This window comes from Gigantopelta aegis, chromosome 8, assembly GCF_016097555.1.
Source record: "Gigantopelta aegis isolate Gae_Host chromosome 8, Gae_host_genome, whole genome shotgun sequence".
NCBI classification, from domain to species: Eukaryota; Metazoa; Mollusca; class Gastropoda; order Neomphalida; family Peltospiridae; genus Gigantopelta; species Gigantopelta aegis.
The window spans coordinates 22825191-22839567 of NC_054706.1; the positions used below are offsets into that span (position 1 = coordinate 22825191).

At 36.2% G+C, this 14377-nt stretch overlaps 1 protein-coding gene across 1 annotated transcript; it reads right to left on the reverse strand.

The window, feature by feature from the left end:
• Positions 1-528: 528 nt before the first annotated feature.
• On the reverse strand, positions 529-930 carry LOC121379546. Its single transcript, XM_041508190.1, has one exon. The coding sequence runs from the start codon at positions 928-930 to the stop codon at positions 529-531; it is 402 nt and encodes a 133-aa protein (XP_041364124.1).
• Between the last annotated feature and the right edge of the window lie 13447 nt (positions 931-14377).

The following is a 14377-nucleotide window of genomic DNA, read 5'->3' on the forward strand; positions in this document are numbered from 1 at the left end:
TAGCCCATTAAAACAGAGTATACCAAAGTTTGTGGAAACATACTGCTGATAAAATTAATATTGTGAACAACCAGAAATTATGTACACAGACCACGCTTGTCAATTTTGTTCAAATTCTATCAAACTGAAAAATAAACAGTAAACTAGAACTTGGAAGAATATGTGAAATACTCAAAATACTAAACAGTTTGCAGTCCCTTTTCTGTTGTCTGACAGGAAGAGGTGAGAGAGCTCGAATAATGCCCTTCGTATTTACCACAGCAATGACATCTGAATTTCCTGGGGTAGGTGTTGGGCCTGGAGTATCAGATCTAGCGGGACGTTCTGTTGTCTCACCATTCACAGAGCCCGATTCATTTCCTGGGGTAGGTAATGGGCCTGGAACCAGGGATTCTGTGGATGACAGAGTTGCTGTATCAGACGATGGTTCGTCTGTTACCAAGTATGATGCATAGTCGTCGTCGTTGAATATTTTGGGATTGAATGGGCAGAGTCCTGTAGACTCAAATCCACGGACTGATTTCTGCGTCATAGCTGTTCGTATGTAGGCAGATCCAAACAGTTGGGCAACTTCGTAGACAGACCTCTTCTGTTTCCTGGGTGTACAAGCATCCATCTATCTGCTTCTGCATTGTAGTTTGCCTTCTGGGGACCAAAGAATGTCTTGTCAAGTGGCTGCATTTTATGGGTGCAGTGAGGCGGTAGAACTATCATGGTTATCCCGTGGTCTTTGGCATAGGTAACGGATAGCAGTGTCTTGTGGCTGAAGTCTCCATCTAATATCGGCAAGCATTTGTGTTCTTTGGAACATTTTGTAAATTTCACAAAATGTTGTAGCCACTCATGAAACAGATCCTTGTTTATCCAGCCGTTATCACTCGTACTATCAAGCGATCCGGCTGGTGCTCGTCTGAGAAGTACAGGCGCCATTTTCGTTCATACATTGGTACATATATACCAGTTTCATTGACACAGCACACGATGATAATCGCCTTACCCCTCTCGGCACTTGTCACCTTGCTAACCTGCTTCACTCCTTTTTAGGCCAAGATTTTTCCAGGACATTGTACATTCGTCAAACCACTTTTGTCAACATTCCAAATGTTCTCCGCTTTGTATGGATATTTCTGAAGTTCACCTTTCATTAAGTCGAAGGATTTATCAACAGATGGTCTGTTAAACTGCCCAGTGCAAACCATCCACAAGCATCCTGAAAGACCAAAGTTGTTTTTGAAGCTGGCAAGAAGTGGTTACGTTGATGGTTTCTCCTTATCTGTCTGTCTTGTTTCTGAGTTGTAACCGGAAGTTGGCCTGGTCCAGGATAGTCACGAACACTTCCAGTCAGGTTACATTGGTCATTCAACCTTGAAATTGTTGAAGGGTGCTCTTGAACATTTCTAGCTACCCTTCGTTGCAAAATTCCACCAATCAGCATTCCTAATGAACACCTCTGATCATTGCTGAGTTGTATGCGTCCAACATATGCAGTTTGTATGTGCATATTCAGTTTTACACCAAATTTTGAGTTTTCACATTTTGTGATAATTGCACGAAACGGTCCTCGTAATAAACTCGGAAACCCACGTTGGCATGCTTTAATACATCTTAGCATGTTAGCCTATAGTAATACATTCATAGATATACTGAACTGCTTTAAAAACGCAGCACTTATTATATTAATCATGTCATATTTCATTTTATGACAGACCACACATTAGTGATTTTTACTTTAAAGTTGATTTAAGGTAAGTCAGGATTTATGCATGAGCGAAACTTTTTTGTTCTTAAACCGATTTTCAAAATTCAATATATGGTATGGTCGCCACGCAATTTGATCCACACGTTACATCTCCTACGCATTGATTGAATCGCACATTGGATCGTTCCTTGGGGTATGTGCTGCCACTCTTGGATAAGGACCTGCTCCGGTTGTTGCAGGTTAGCTGGTTGGGGATTCCTTGTATAGATCCGACGTCCCAGTTCATCCCAGGGGGTCTCGATAGGATTCAGGTCGGGAGAAAGAGAAGGTCAATCCATGACGCCGACGTTGTTCACTTGTAGAAACTCTGTCGTCAGCCTAGCGGTGTGGGGACGGGCGTTATCGTATTGAAAAATACCGTTGGGCATGTGGTGTTGCATAAATGGTAAAACAACTGGTGCCAAGATTTCATCTCTGTATCGTTGTGCATTAACTGCATGTCAGAAAATTCCAAGGGGTGCCCAAATATGGACACTCCTGTTGCCCCATCGGTCATGCTCCATGACACAATAGTCTGCATATCTCTCCCTACGTCGATGCCAAACACGTCTCCACCCGTCAGCTATACTCAAATTGAATCTCGATTCATCGAAAAAGAGTACATTGGCCCAATGATTCCTTGTCCATCAGACATGTCTCCTGGACCACTGTCAGTCCTGAGCTCTATGTCTAAGAGTTAGGACAGGTCCTTTATAGGGTCGGTGTGCGTACATTTGTCTCTCCTTCAGGCGACGTTGGACACTTTGCGGGTGAATGGTGCGGCTGAAAGCAGGAAAATTTATTTTTAGTGGACATAAAAGATATGGACTGCGAAAACTTGAATTGGTGTGCCAGTTGTAAGAAACTTACCCGTGATGTCCCCTAACTTGTCTAGCGGTAGATGTTGCGCTCAGGAATCGATTTCTGATGTGCGCGGTCTTTCTGAAGTTGTCTTGTCATTGAGTAGTTATCCTGGGCCTGCCGGTGTCTTGGGCCATCTCTGGTTACATCCACCTGTTGCACTCTATTCATAAGCCTCAAAACAGTAGATGCGTGACACCGAAAATGTCTAGCTATCTCATGCATGGACATGTTGGCACACAACATCCCAAGAGCCTGATTCCGTTCATTTTCACTGAGTCTAGGCATTTTGTTTGAAACGATTGCATAAAAGTTTGGTGTGGGTTTTTTTTAATTTACTAACATTTTAGCTATCAGCACCAAAACAAGTCATAACATTTCGTGCACGCTTCATTTGCACGGGCCTTATTATGGCTAACTGCATTCCCAGGACTCAACGTCACGCTTCACTTGGTATTAAGGTGAAAATTAATGAGCACGTTTACTGATCATTCACAACGTATATGTGCAGTACAGCACTTACAAAACATGAATTATGAACAAAATATAGCAACCCAAAATATTTGCGTTTTTAAAGCAGTTCAGTAAGATTTCGTGAAATAGTGGTTGGTCAAATCATGACATATTTTACAACTACCTTACAAAACACTTTGCTAAACATGCCAATATTGCAAGAGACAAAAATTCTCCTAAAATGGAATGGGCAAAAAAGCACAACCTCACACTCTTTGTACTGCCACCTCACACAAGTCACATCACACAACCTTTGGATGTTGGCGTGTTTGGGCCATTCAAAGCTATCTATCACAGGGAATGTCAACTATACTTACAAAAGAATCCTTGTATTAAAATGACCAAATACAATGTTGTAGCTTTAACCTCCAAACCATATCTTAAGGCAATGTCACCAGAAAATTTGATATCAGCATTTCGCAAAACAGGCATATTTCCTTTTGATAACAAAGTTATCACAGACATTCGGGTCATCTGTAGCAGAAAAGTATTAAGAAAACTAAGCAGCTGACACATATTCTACATCTGTTGTAAGAGGATACCACCGATAACGAAGATCGTTCCTGTATGGATGACCAGCAAAAGAATGTTAATTGCACATCAAAACAGACACCAAGTGATTTTCTGCAGTCCAGAAAAATCGTGAATGTTGCCACTTCGAAAAAAAAACAAAGAAGAAGTTTGTACCCCCATTGTTGATTTGCAGTTTGCAAAAAACATGTATCATTGATAATCTGAAACAAAAACCTATCATAAAATCAATAACAGCAAAGACCACTGAGAAGACAATTTAAAAGAGCACCAAAAACCTACTTTCAACACCGCAGCCTGGCCCATCCACACACCACCTCAGCAGCAGTATGCCAAATTTCCATGAGGACAGTGAAGGGTCTGATTTATCCGATTCAAATGAATCGAAGTGCTGCATTTGTAAACAGTTTAACCCACAAGCTCTCAGACAGTGTGTACACCTTGCCATTGCCAAGTGGGCACAGTAAGACAAGTGTGACCACTGGACACATCTCATTTTCTGCACTGATGTCAAGAGTTGTTAGGAGAGACAGCGAGTTTCTGTGTCCTCAATGCATGTACATTATATACTTTTAAAAATTGTTAACTGTCACTGTTTTATATATTAAAGTTGAGGATTCGTTTTCAGAATTTGTTCCAGTTCAGGATTTCTGTTCTTAATTATTTGTCACCAGGTTTCATTTACTGCATATATATTTCCTCCCTTTCTATAAAAAGAACACAACCAACCACTCTCTAAGGGCTTACATTATTATGTTTGGAATGATGGTGCCAGAAGGGACAGCTTTCATGGTCATGTGACATGACCATATGTGGAAAAGGGCCAAAGGTCTTTCTTCTTGGTGTGAGTCTCACACACGGCATTCCACCGAGCAAACTTTACCTAGTTACTCTAACCAGCTTAAGGTAAGCATATTTTTACATTTAGTTACAAGAAAGTATATTTGCTATTTATGAATCAAGCTATTGATAATTTTTATAAGACTGAATGCATAGTTAAGTAATTATTAAGTAATCATTTTATTTCCTGTTAGTTGCCATAATATTTTAAAAAGGAAGAACAAAGATGTCATAAGGTTCCATATCATGATGTATCATAATTATCAACAGTTATATATAGTTTGGGAGCTTTTATTTGACATTAAATGTGTTGGCGCGATTTTATTAAATATGTTAGTTCAAAATAGATAAACCGCTGCTTTAGATTAATATTAAAATAGCAATTTATATTAACTCTTGTTGAGAGGGAATCTTAAAAAGATCTAAATAATGCCTTATTGCTTTCCTTTATTTCTCTATAAAACGCGACTGATAGTTGCTTGTTTTTGTTCAGGTTTGGACTTTGGTCGTGTGGGGTAAGTGGTACTGGCATCATTAAATATTAGTTTGTTCATTCATATACTTTTTTAGATATGTATATTATATTTTTCATAATTTGTACTTAAAACTGGTACATAAGTGATCAGTCATTTTTATAAACGAATGTCCAAGTAGACAGTACAAAACCTGTATTTAGTGGACACATATTTAGTATGGCTTTAAATAGAGATGCCCGTTTTAGTAAAAGGCTCATCACCATACGTGATTGAATAATTAATATTAAGGGACATTCCTGAGTTTGCTGCAATGTTTTAAGATGTTATGGACCAATAAAATATTTCTAATATTAAACTTGCATATTAAATATATTTTCTTGTTTAGAATATTAGTGGCTATATATTAAATGTGTTTCTGATCGTTCTAATATTTGTGCTAGGTTAATTTTCATTTTATTTCCTAAAAAAATAGTTTTTCGTACGTACGAAATTATTTGAAGACAAAATCCAGTCTGGGTATCTTACAAATATTAAGATGATCAGAAACATATTGAATATACAGAAACTGATATTCTAAAAGAGAAAATATATTTAATATATAAGTTTAATCGTAGAAATATTTTATTAATCGGAAACATCTTACAATGCAGCAAACTCAGGAATGTCCCTTTAATGGTTTGATTATTATAAATGTTTTATGTTTGGGATTAAATATATTAAAGACATTTTTTTTTTTTTCCTCTCATTTTGTTTTTCTTTCCTCTTTTATGGTATTGTTGGAGTATCATACACCTTTAAAAGGACATTCCTGAGTCCGCTACATTGCAAGATGTTTCCGACCAACAAAATATTTCCACGATTAAACGTACACATCAAATATATTTTCTTGTTTAGAGTATCCGTGTCTGTACATTCAATGTGTTTCCGGTCGTCTCAATATTTGTAAGAAGCCCAAACTGGATTTTGTATCCAAATAATTTCGTACGTATGAAAAAAAAACATATTTTAGGAAATAAAATGAAATTTAACCTAGTACAAATATTAGAACGATCAGAAAAACGTCTAATACACAGTCACTAACTAATACTTTATGCAGGAAAATACACCTGATATGCAATTACAATCGCTAAAAAGTCTCTATTAGTCGATAACATCTTAAACATTGCAGCAAACTCAGGAATGTCCCTTTAACATGGAATGAAGACTGCAGTTAAAGGTATTATTTTTTCGGTCACGATAACATTGTATGTACTGCATGAACAGTTAAGCTATCAGCATCAGACATTGTACATGTAAAGAAAGATAAAAGCACCGACGTCACCTAAAATCTCTAATTTCCCCAAGGTCGCTAGCATTTTTTTTTGACTCCAGACACAAGTATGGCAGTGTCAGGGTTGGGGGCCCTAATTTCACTACCTTACATCCATGTTATAAGTACATATGAACATTATTTATATATATAATATAGTGTAATTAGAATCAATATAATAATATTAATAAGCATGAATACATGAAAACATGGAGTTCACTAATATGTGGGGTTAACAGTGAAGATAAGAGGTAGAGGAAAGATTTGAAGGAAATGGTAAAGGGAGAAAAGAGAAGGTAAGGAAGGAAGAAGGAAAGAAAGAGTGAAATTAAAGACATTTTTAGTATTGAAAGGAAAGAGTTGGTGAGCAAAGTATATTTAATCACCAAATGCAAGGGAACAGTTGGCATTTAGCCTCTCTATCTCCCTCTCTCTCTGTAGGGGATTATGATGTGTGTCCTAATTAGCACCAACAGCTTTTTGCTCCAGGAGAACAAAGCACTTGGAATTTTGGGAACTGGTCAGAATGACCTGGGTCATTTCTTTAGCAGACGACCAGTTTGACTACGATATATATTAAATCCTCAGCTGCAACATAAACATTGATCTCAGCTTGGAATTAATTGACTTAAGCTGAATAACCTTTGGTTAATGTGTTTGTATTTATGTGGGAATGGCTTTCTCACTTTATTTTTATGTGAAGTATATACATGTACACTAGAGTAGAAACTTACACAACTCTACATAATTAGAATAGCAAAAAACAGATCATCAAAATAATATTAAAGTGAAAATGCACTTCTAATAATAGAGTGACAGTTCTTATTAAGTGTTTAGAAATAATCTATTTTGTATTATTAACCTTTATTATTAACTTGTTGCATTAGTGGTATTTTGACTCCCGTAGAATACTGACTCCCCGGTCACTTTTCTACACAGAATAATGACTCCCCGGTCATTTTTCTACGTAGAATAATGACTCTTTGCCATAGAGAAATGACTTTTACTGTAGAATTGTGACCGAGGGGTCAGAATACCACGGCATCCCAGTAAAGTGATATTTTGACCCCCGTAGAATACTGATCCCCGATCACTACGGACGTTTATGCAGACTAAAAATACCTTTACTTTAGAATTGGGACCGCTGCAGGGATTTAGCCCGGTGGTTTGAGCGCTCGACTGACGTGCTTGAGTCGTAGGATCGAATCTCCTCGGTGGACTCATTGGGTTTTTCCCGTCCCAACCAGTGCCCCACGACTGGTATAACAAAGATCGTGGTGTGTACTGTCCTTTCTATAGGAAAGTGCATATAAAAGATCCCTTGCTGGTTTTTCGGTAAGAATAGCCCATGAAATAGCAACAGCTGGGTTTCCTCTCTCATTATCTTTGAGGTCCTTAACCGTGTGTGACGCCATATAACCGTAAATAAAATGTGTTGAGTGCATCGTTAAACAAATCGCTTCTTTTTTTCGACGGCGTTGACGACGGCGACGGCATCACTGGTAACGACGACATAAACGTTTATGTTTATGTTGCAAATTAATTTCTAATTGAATTGTTAAAATTTAGTATAAATTATTATTTTATAAATAAAGCCAGATAAGTTATGAATTCGTCTCAATCGTCTATTTTTTTTTTTTAGTTACTTTGTTGTTGTTTTTCAAACGAAACAAATTTATAGTAGGATAGGTATTTAATTCTGCTCGTTTTTAAGGTTCTTCAAATGTTCTTCATAGTTGATTTAGTGTATTTAATGATAAGTGTTCATAATTAGGAAAATAATTTATGTCTGGATGGGGTGCCGCTATTAATGAAATTATAATAACGGGATACATCAAAAGGTTTTTATTATTTAAAAATCATGATCAAAGTATTCCAGATTTCAAAGCAATGAGATCAACGCTAGACACCTCCAGCGCATGCAGGAATTGTTCATTGTATTTTAGTAAAGGGTAGATACAAAACATGGGTCGTTCCACATTCCAATAACCCTATCACACCCAAACCACACTATCGGTCCACCGATTTTAAAAATAAAAAATTTCAAAGACATGTACTTGGACTAATTTTCAGCTATTTTATGTTATTTGTACCTACCTCCGCATTCCAAAATCATTTAAACCAACACTTTAAAAATCACTCCGAAGTAAAGCATTTACAATATTTGATAACAAATTTTTATTTCCTTTGGAAGTATTTTATATGTTCCAGTTAAAAGCTTAGAAGAGGAATGTTTTGTGTTGGGGAGAGGGTGGGGGGAGGGGTATTAAATTAATTATGGAAAATGTTGAGCGGGTTTGATTTGTAGACCACTGATTAAACAAAGTGCTTGGTTTGTGGTTTCTTTTAATACTCGCATCCCGAGGGGAGAGTGGTCTTAGTGTTACAAAACGTGATATTGGAGGTGGGAGGGGTAAACATGCCAATTATATAAACAATGTGCAACAACGAAAAAATAATCAAACTTGTTTAAAACTTTTTCTAACTCGCATGTTGGGATTCCCGTATTGACAAAACATGAGGTGAATGCAGAGAATGGGCATAACAACCACTTTCATATAAATGAACAGCTCAATTCATACTATATTTGCATCTGTTTAAAATGTCACTTGATGATAGAGGCCACTTTTAAGGTCCCTGTGGGTTGTTTTATAGAGGATTGACCGTAAACTTAAGATATTATAGCAAAATAACTTACATAGAAACTTGTTGATATCCCATTAAGAAGATTTTCTATGATTTCAAGAGGAGTCATTATTCTATGGGGGTCAGCCGTAGAAATGTGACCGGGCAGTTAGTATTCTATATGGGTTGAGGATGATTACAAATGTCTTATTCATGTTACTTCTTCTTGAGGCCATGGTTTAATGATATTGTGGAAGAGTGTTGATATTAATGATTATGCGTATTTGGTTTGATAGCTGAAGCTTGGTTACTAATGCTATTTAATTGATAAGCCTACACTTTTGTTGAGCATGTATTTCTATAACTGTTTTCTATTTTGCTAAATATTAGGGCTATACCGGGGGGGGGGGGGGGGGTACCGGGGGGGGGGGGGGGGGGGGCTATAACTACCGGATCTTGCATAATGACTTATAGATCCTGGGGATAAATTATCCTGTATGGAAACCCCAGTGTTCTGATTTATTTATATTTATTTAATTTTATTATTGAAGCTCTTCAGATCCTGAACCTTTGTTATTTATAGTTATACTTATTTATTATATTCATATTTGGGGGTGAAGGTAATCAATCTGTTCCCCCTGGACACATAATTATAACCCGCCCGCCCCCCCCCCCCCCCCCCTTACATAAATATTATAGGCAATGCTATTTTCAATACATAGCCTACATACATTCCTGTTTACCAATATGCCTGAAGTTTTATGATAGGTAGGCTGTGATTCGGGATTTTTGTTGTTTTATTTTATTTTTTATTTTTTTAAAAGGTGGATAACATTTAATGGTGCACGAGGGTCTAATTGCATAAACAATATACAACAGGCTCGGCCGTTTTTTTTTTTTATCACATTAATGTTTGCCATTGTAACCAAAATCTGATATAGAGTTTGTACCCGATCCGTCAGTGTCCCCTCCCCATACTCCCAAAGTCGTTCCTACAGGCCTGTACAATGATGGAAAGATAAGATTTGCAAAAAGAAACTGGTAATCATACTTGTAAAAAAGCATTTTCTAATTCGCATGTTGAACTTCCGTATTGGCAAAAATATGGGGCGAGCTAGTAGTTTGGAACACGTATACATTTGGAATCGTACATAACCACCTGCCTATATATAATGGACAGATCAGGCATGCTGTATAGTTTCATACTATAGTCTATAATCTGCATCTATTTTTAACTGTTTAAAGGCACTCTGTCACGGATGGTTGACCTAATTAATGACCTAACAAAGTATTATATGACAATATATACATTTGATTTGTACCTAAAAGTACTTTATTGAACCATCTACATAACCACCATATCCCACTTGTTGATATTTTATATATTTTATTGAATTATGTCGACAGTCCATAATTCAGAGAAAAATAACGGCTATTTGGAGAGCAGGGGTGTGACGTATTCTTTTGAGTCACGTGACGGGCATCCCCCGAATAACCGCAGGTTGATTCATACTTCACTCGCCGACCTCCATGCGGAACGGAAATTTAGGTCGCTTTTATCGCCACCAATGTCAAAAATATAATTTTCGTGCTCTTCCACGCAAACAGACGCCTAACAATCTAGGTTTATCGTCAACATTCCAACCGTTTAAATCTCCATATAATTCAAACGTTTTCAACCACTCGGGCCAATCATCCGGTTTTTCCCCATTGAACGGTTCTGGCCTAAGGCCTGTACCCGGTTGAACCATCGCCACTGAACGCTCGTCTAAACCTCGTAATGGGCTTACCCGCATCCATTTCAAAGCAAGGGTTTACCTCTAGTTTAGGGCTAGACATTGCACCTGCCTCGCGTTTTTCGCAAACAAATGAATCGGTACGATCCCTGCCCCGACCTAACGACCAACATTTCAGTACGGGCGTATCGTTATCCATATTACTATAATAATTACTATACTAATAATAACTCCCTAACGTGCCGTTCAAGTACGAAACTGTTTGACAATGATCACTGCATAAACTATGTAATTACGGACAACCGATCCTACTCACAGCGCCAAATGTAACCGTCCTAAATCTAGAACAATAATAAGACCATCAACGAGGACGGAACGGCCACGAGTGAGCGTCAATCTCCCCTCAACCCTCAACAAGTGAATGTTGACAGGAGATGGAGGCTCCCTCACGGGAGCTCATCCACGTGGACATGTTTATTTGTGTGTTTTGTTCACTGCTTTTTGGTGAGGGGGAGGGTTTAGGTGAGTTTGTCCTACCCCCCATGGCATTGATCATGTTTGTTGTCGATTATTTAATTAATTAATTAATTTTTAATCAATAATTTCACAGACTAAAAGAAAAAATGTTTGAGACACAAAACTTTTTTTTATTTATGTACAGGGCCAGCGGAGTGTATTTGAAAGTGGGGATGGGGTGGGGGTACTTATAGTGTACTGTTTGTTAAAAGGTTGTGGTGTGTGAGAGAGAGAGAGAGAGAGACAGACAGACAGACAGAGAGAGAGTGTGTGTGTATACATGTATTTGAGGGCCCGAACCTGTTGGTGAGGGTTCGGAGGCATGCTCACCCAGAATAAGTTTAAATATCAGATGTTAACATAGGGCCTATGACATCTCCAGACTTTTGAGAACAGTAACAGGGAAAAAAGAGGAGACCATGGCCCTGTCGGCCCTCACCTCTTCCACAGCCCCTAATACACAATTTGAAGAAGAAAATAATAGTTTGAGACATGCAAATAGCATACATACAATATAAACAGAATAGTGAGATGTGGAGTGCCCATTGAGGTGTAAAAACAATTGTTTCTTGAAACCGACCCTACCTAAAAAAAGGCTTACCCTGATTATTTTTCCCCATTTTTTTTAAAGTTAGTTAAAAAGAGTACATATGTAGTTTTTTTTTAAGTTTAGACTGGCCCTACCTAATATTTTTTAGTCATGTTCCCAGAATTTTTTTTTGGTACAAGGCAGAATAAAATTTTCTTTTCTTCATTTGTTAAAACTCTACATTTGATTATTCCTTTGTTAATCTATCTATAGGGGGCCTATTAGTTGGGTATCTCTTTTGAAAGCTGTAATATGTATGTAGGATGCATTTTCTTGTTATACCTAAGCATATCTGAAATTACTGACAAAAACACTACCAAAGGATGCTGTGATGGTGGTGTAAACAAATAACTCCAATGAAAGTGAAAATGCTGAAATTAAAGTAATTGGTAGGAGTAGCCTGTGTGGTGGCCATGGGTTTACCTTCTTGGTGAGTCAGTATCTATGCCATGTGTCAAAACCATGGGTCAAAATTATGCAGGCTGTTTTTCTGAAACACAGATGTTTAACACCAAATTTAAAATGTGCTGAGATGTTGTAAACAAATATTAATTTCTTTTCATTATTGGTTATTCTAAAGAGACTGCGGAGCTTGTTTTGCAATGTGAGATTTGATTAAATACTTGAGGCATAACAGAACAAACTGTTTTGTTTTTGCTACTGACCCAAAAACAAACTAACCATAACAAAATACTTTCCAAATTATAATCTATAATTTATTTACATAAATATCCTGAAACTGGAAATTTTAATATTTGTTCAAAAAATAAAAAATAAATTCTTTTTTTGAGAGGAGGGGGGGGGGGGGGGGGGTCTCTTTTTATTCTTTGTCTTTTTTTTTATTATTGCCTAACTGGACTATTTTGGGCAAATGTAGCAAAATCCCAACATTGTATTCTCCAGTGACTGTTTAAGCCTATAACAGTTTATAATACTTTTACATTTTGTGGGAGTATGTTGACTACATTTTGATAAATTCTAGCATGGCATTGAAAAAACCCACACTGTTGGACTGAAAATATAAATACAAGTAGGTATTGTTTATGTACAGTTTATCAAATACATGTACATGCTAAGCAAGTAACTCCTCATACATTGAACATGAAACAAGCCGTATGTGAATACTGCATGTAATGCATCTCTTGAAATTAATGTAATTAGTGTTAATTGGTGTTGTACCTATATTCACTTTAAACTATTAGTAAACCATAAGTGTACTTTTATATACAGTCATAATTATTTCTTGCTGCATCTGGTTTTAGAAATCCACATTTGTAAAATAGCAGCATTTTGTTTCTTTAATTTATAATTTATTACTCTTGCAGCCTTTGGAGAGAAAAAATAGTATAATGTCTAAAGCAGTTTTCAATTGCTGTTAATTTCATTATCAGTGGAAATCATGGAAAGTCATGAATTTTCTTGGTAAATAAGTGTATGAACCATGATAAAGATTATTTACAATGGACTTTTCTTAATATAAGTACTGAAAAGTATAAAATTTAGATACCAGGAGGTCAAATAGATTTATGTTAAAACAGGCTCAGTGAAATCAGAATTCCTATCAGATTATGTCATTTTGTACACACAAATTAAATTATTTACATTAACAAATTATAAATATTGATAAAACAATACCACTATCATTTCTAATTTCATGTAAATGTGTATGAAAAAGCATTGTTATATTTCTACTTACATGTGTATTTTTTTTAAAAAATTTTTTAAACAAACTATATATTTAATATTTTAAATTTCCTATTTAATTTTCATCATTTGAAAATTTAATATTTATTTCTGTAATTATATATGTATGCTATTGATTTTTTAAAATTTATTACATGTATACATATAAACATTTTAAAACATTTTTATTTTAAATTGAATATATATATATATATATATTTATTTATTTATTATTAATTTATTTTGTTTGGGTTGGGTTTGGGGTTGTTTTTGTTTTTTTCACTGAAATAATTTATTAAAAATAATTGTTGACAAATTTGGTTGAATTTACTCTACTCTGCAAACGAATAATTTGTGGTTTTAAACACGTATATCTTCATATTAAATCGCGATAACAAACATTGAATAGTAAATGAATGAATGAATGTTTAACGACACCCCATCATGAAAAATACATCGGCTACTCAGCCTGTAGGCTACTGGGTGTCAAACTATAGTAAACAAATAACATTGAATAGAACCCGGAAGTAAACAGCGAAGAATGGAACGTGGCGTTTTACAAATTAAAACTTTATTAAATGCTGTTACCATTGTTTTTTTTATTGCAAACACTCAAGTATTATCAGTCAAATATGTACACATTTAATGGTTTTGGCATGATGGATATATGATAGAAAGTTGTAAGAACGGTAGGGAGTAGCCTACGTGGTTGGGGAAAACCCACGATTTAGCTGGACATTTTGTTCTTTTATTTCTTCCATTTTTTTTTTTTACTACCAACTGCGGAATTTCGTAGATTTTTATTATTTACTTTAATTTTTAGCCGTTCTACGCTTTAGTCACATACTGCGCACAATTAAGTCGGGAATAATAGAGTGGATATACCGATCGGTGCTTTACGACATTTAGAAAAAGGAATGGTGTATAGTGCACGAGCGCCACCTGTCGGAAAGTCTGATT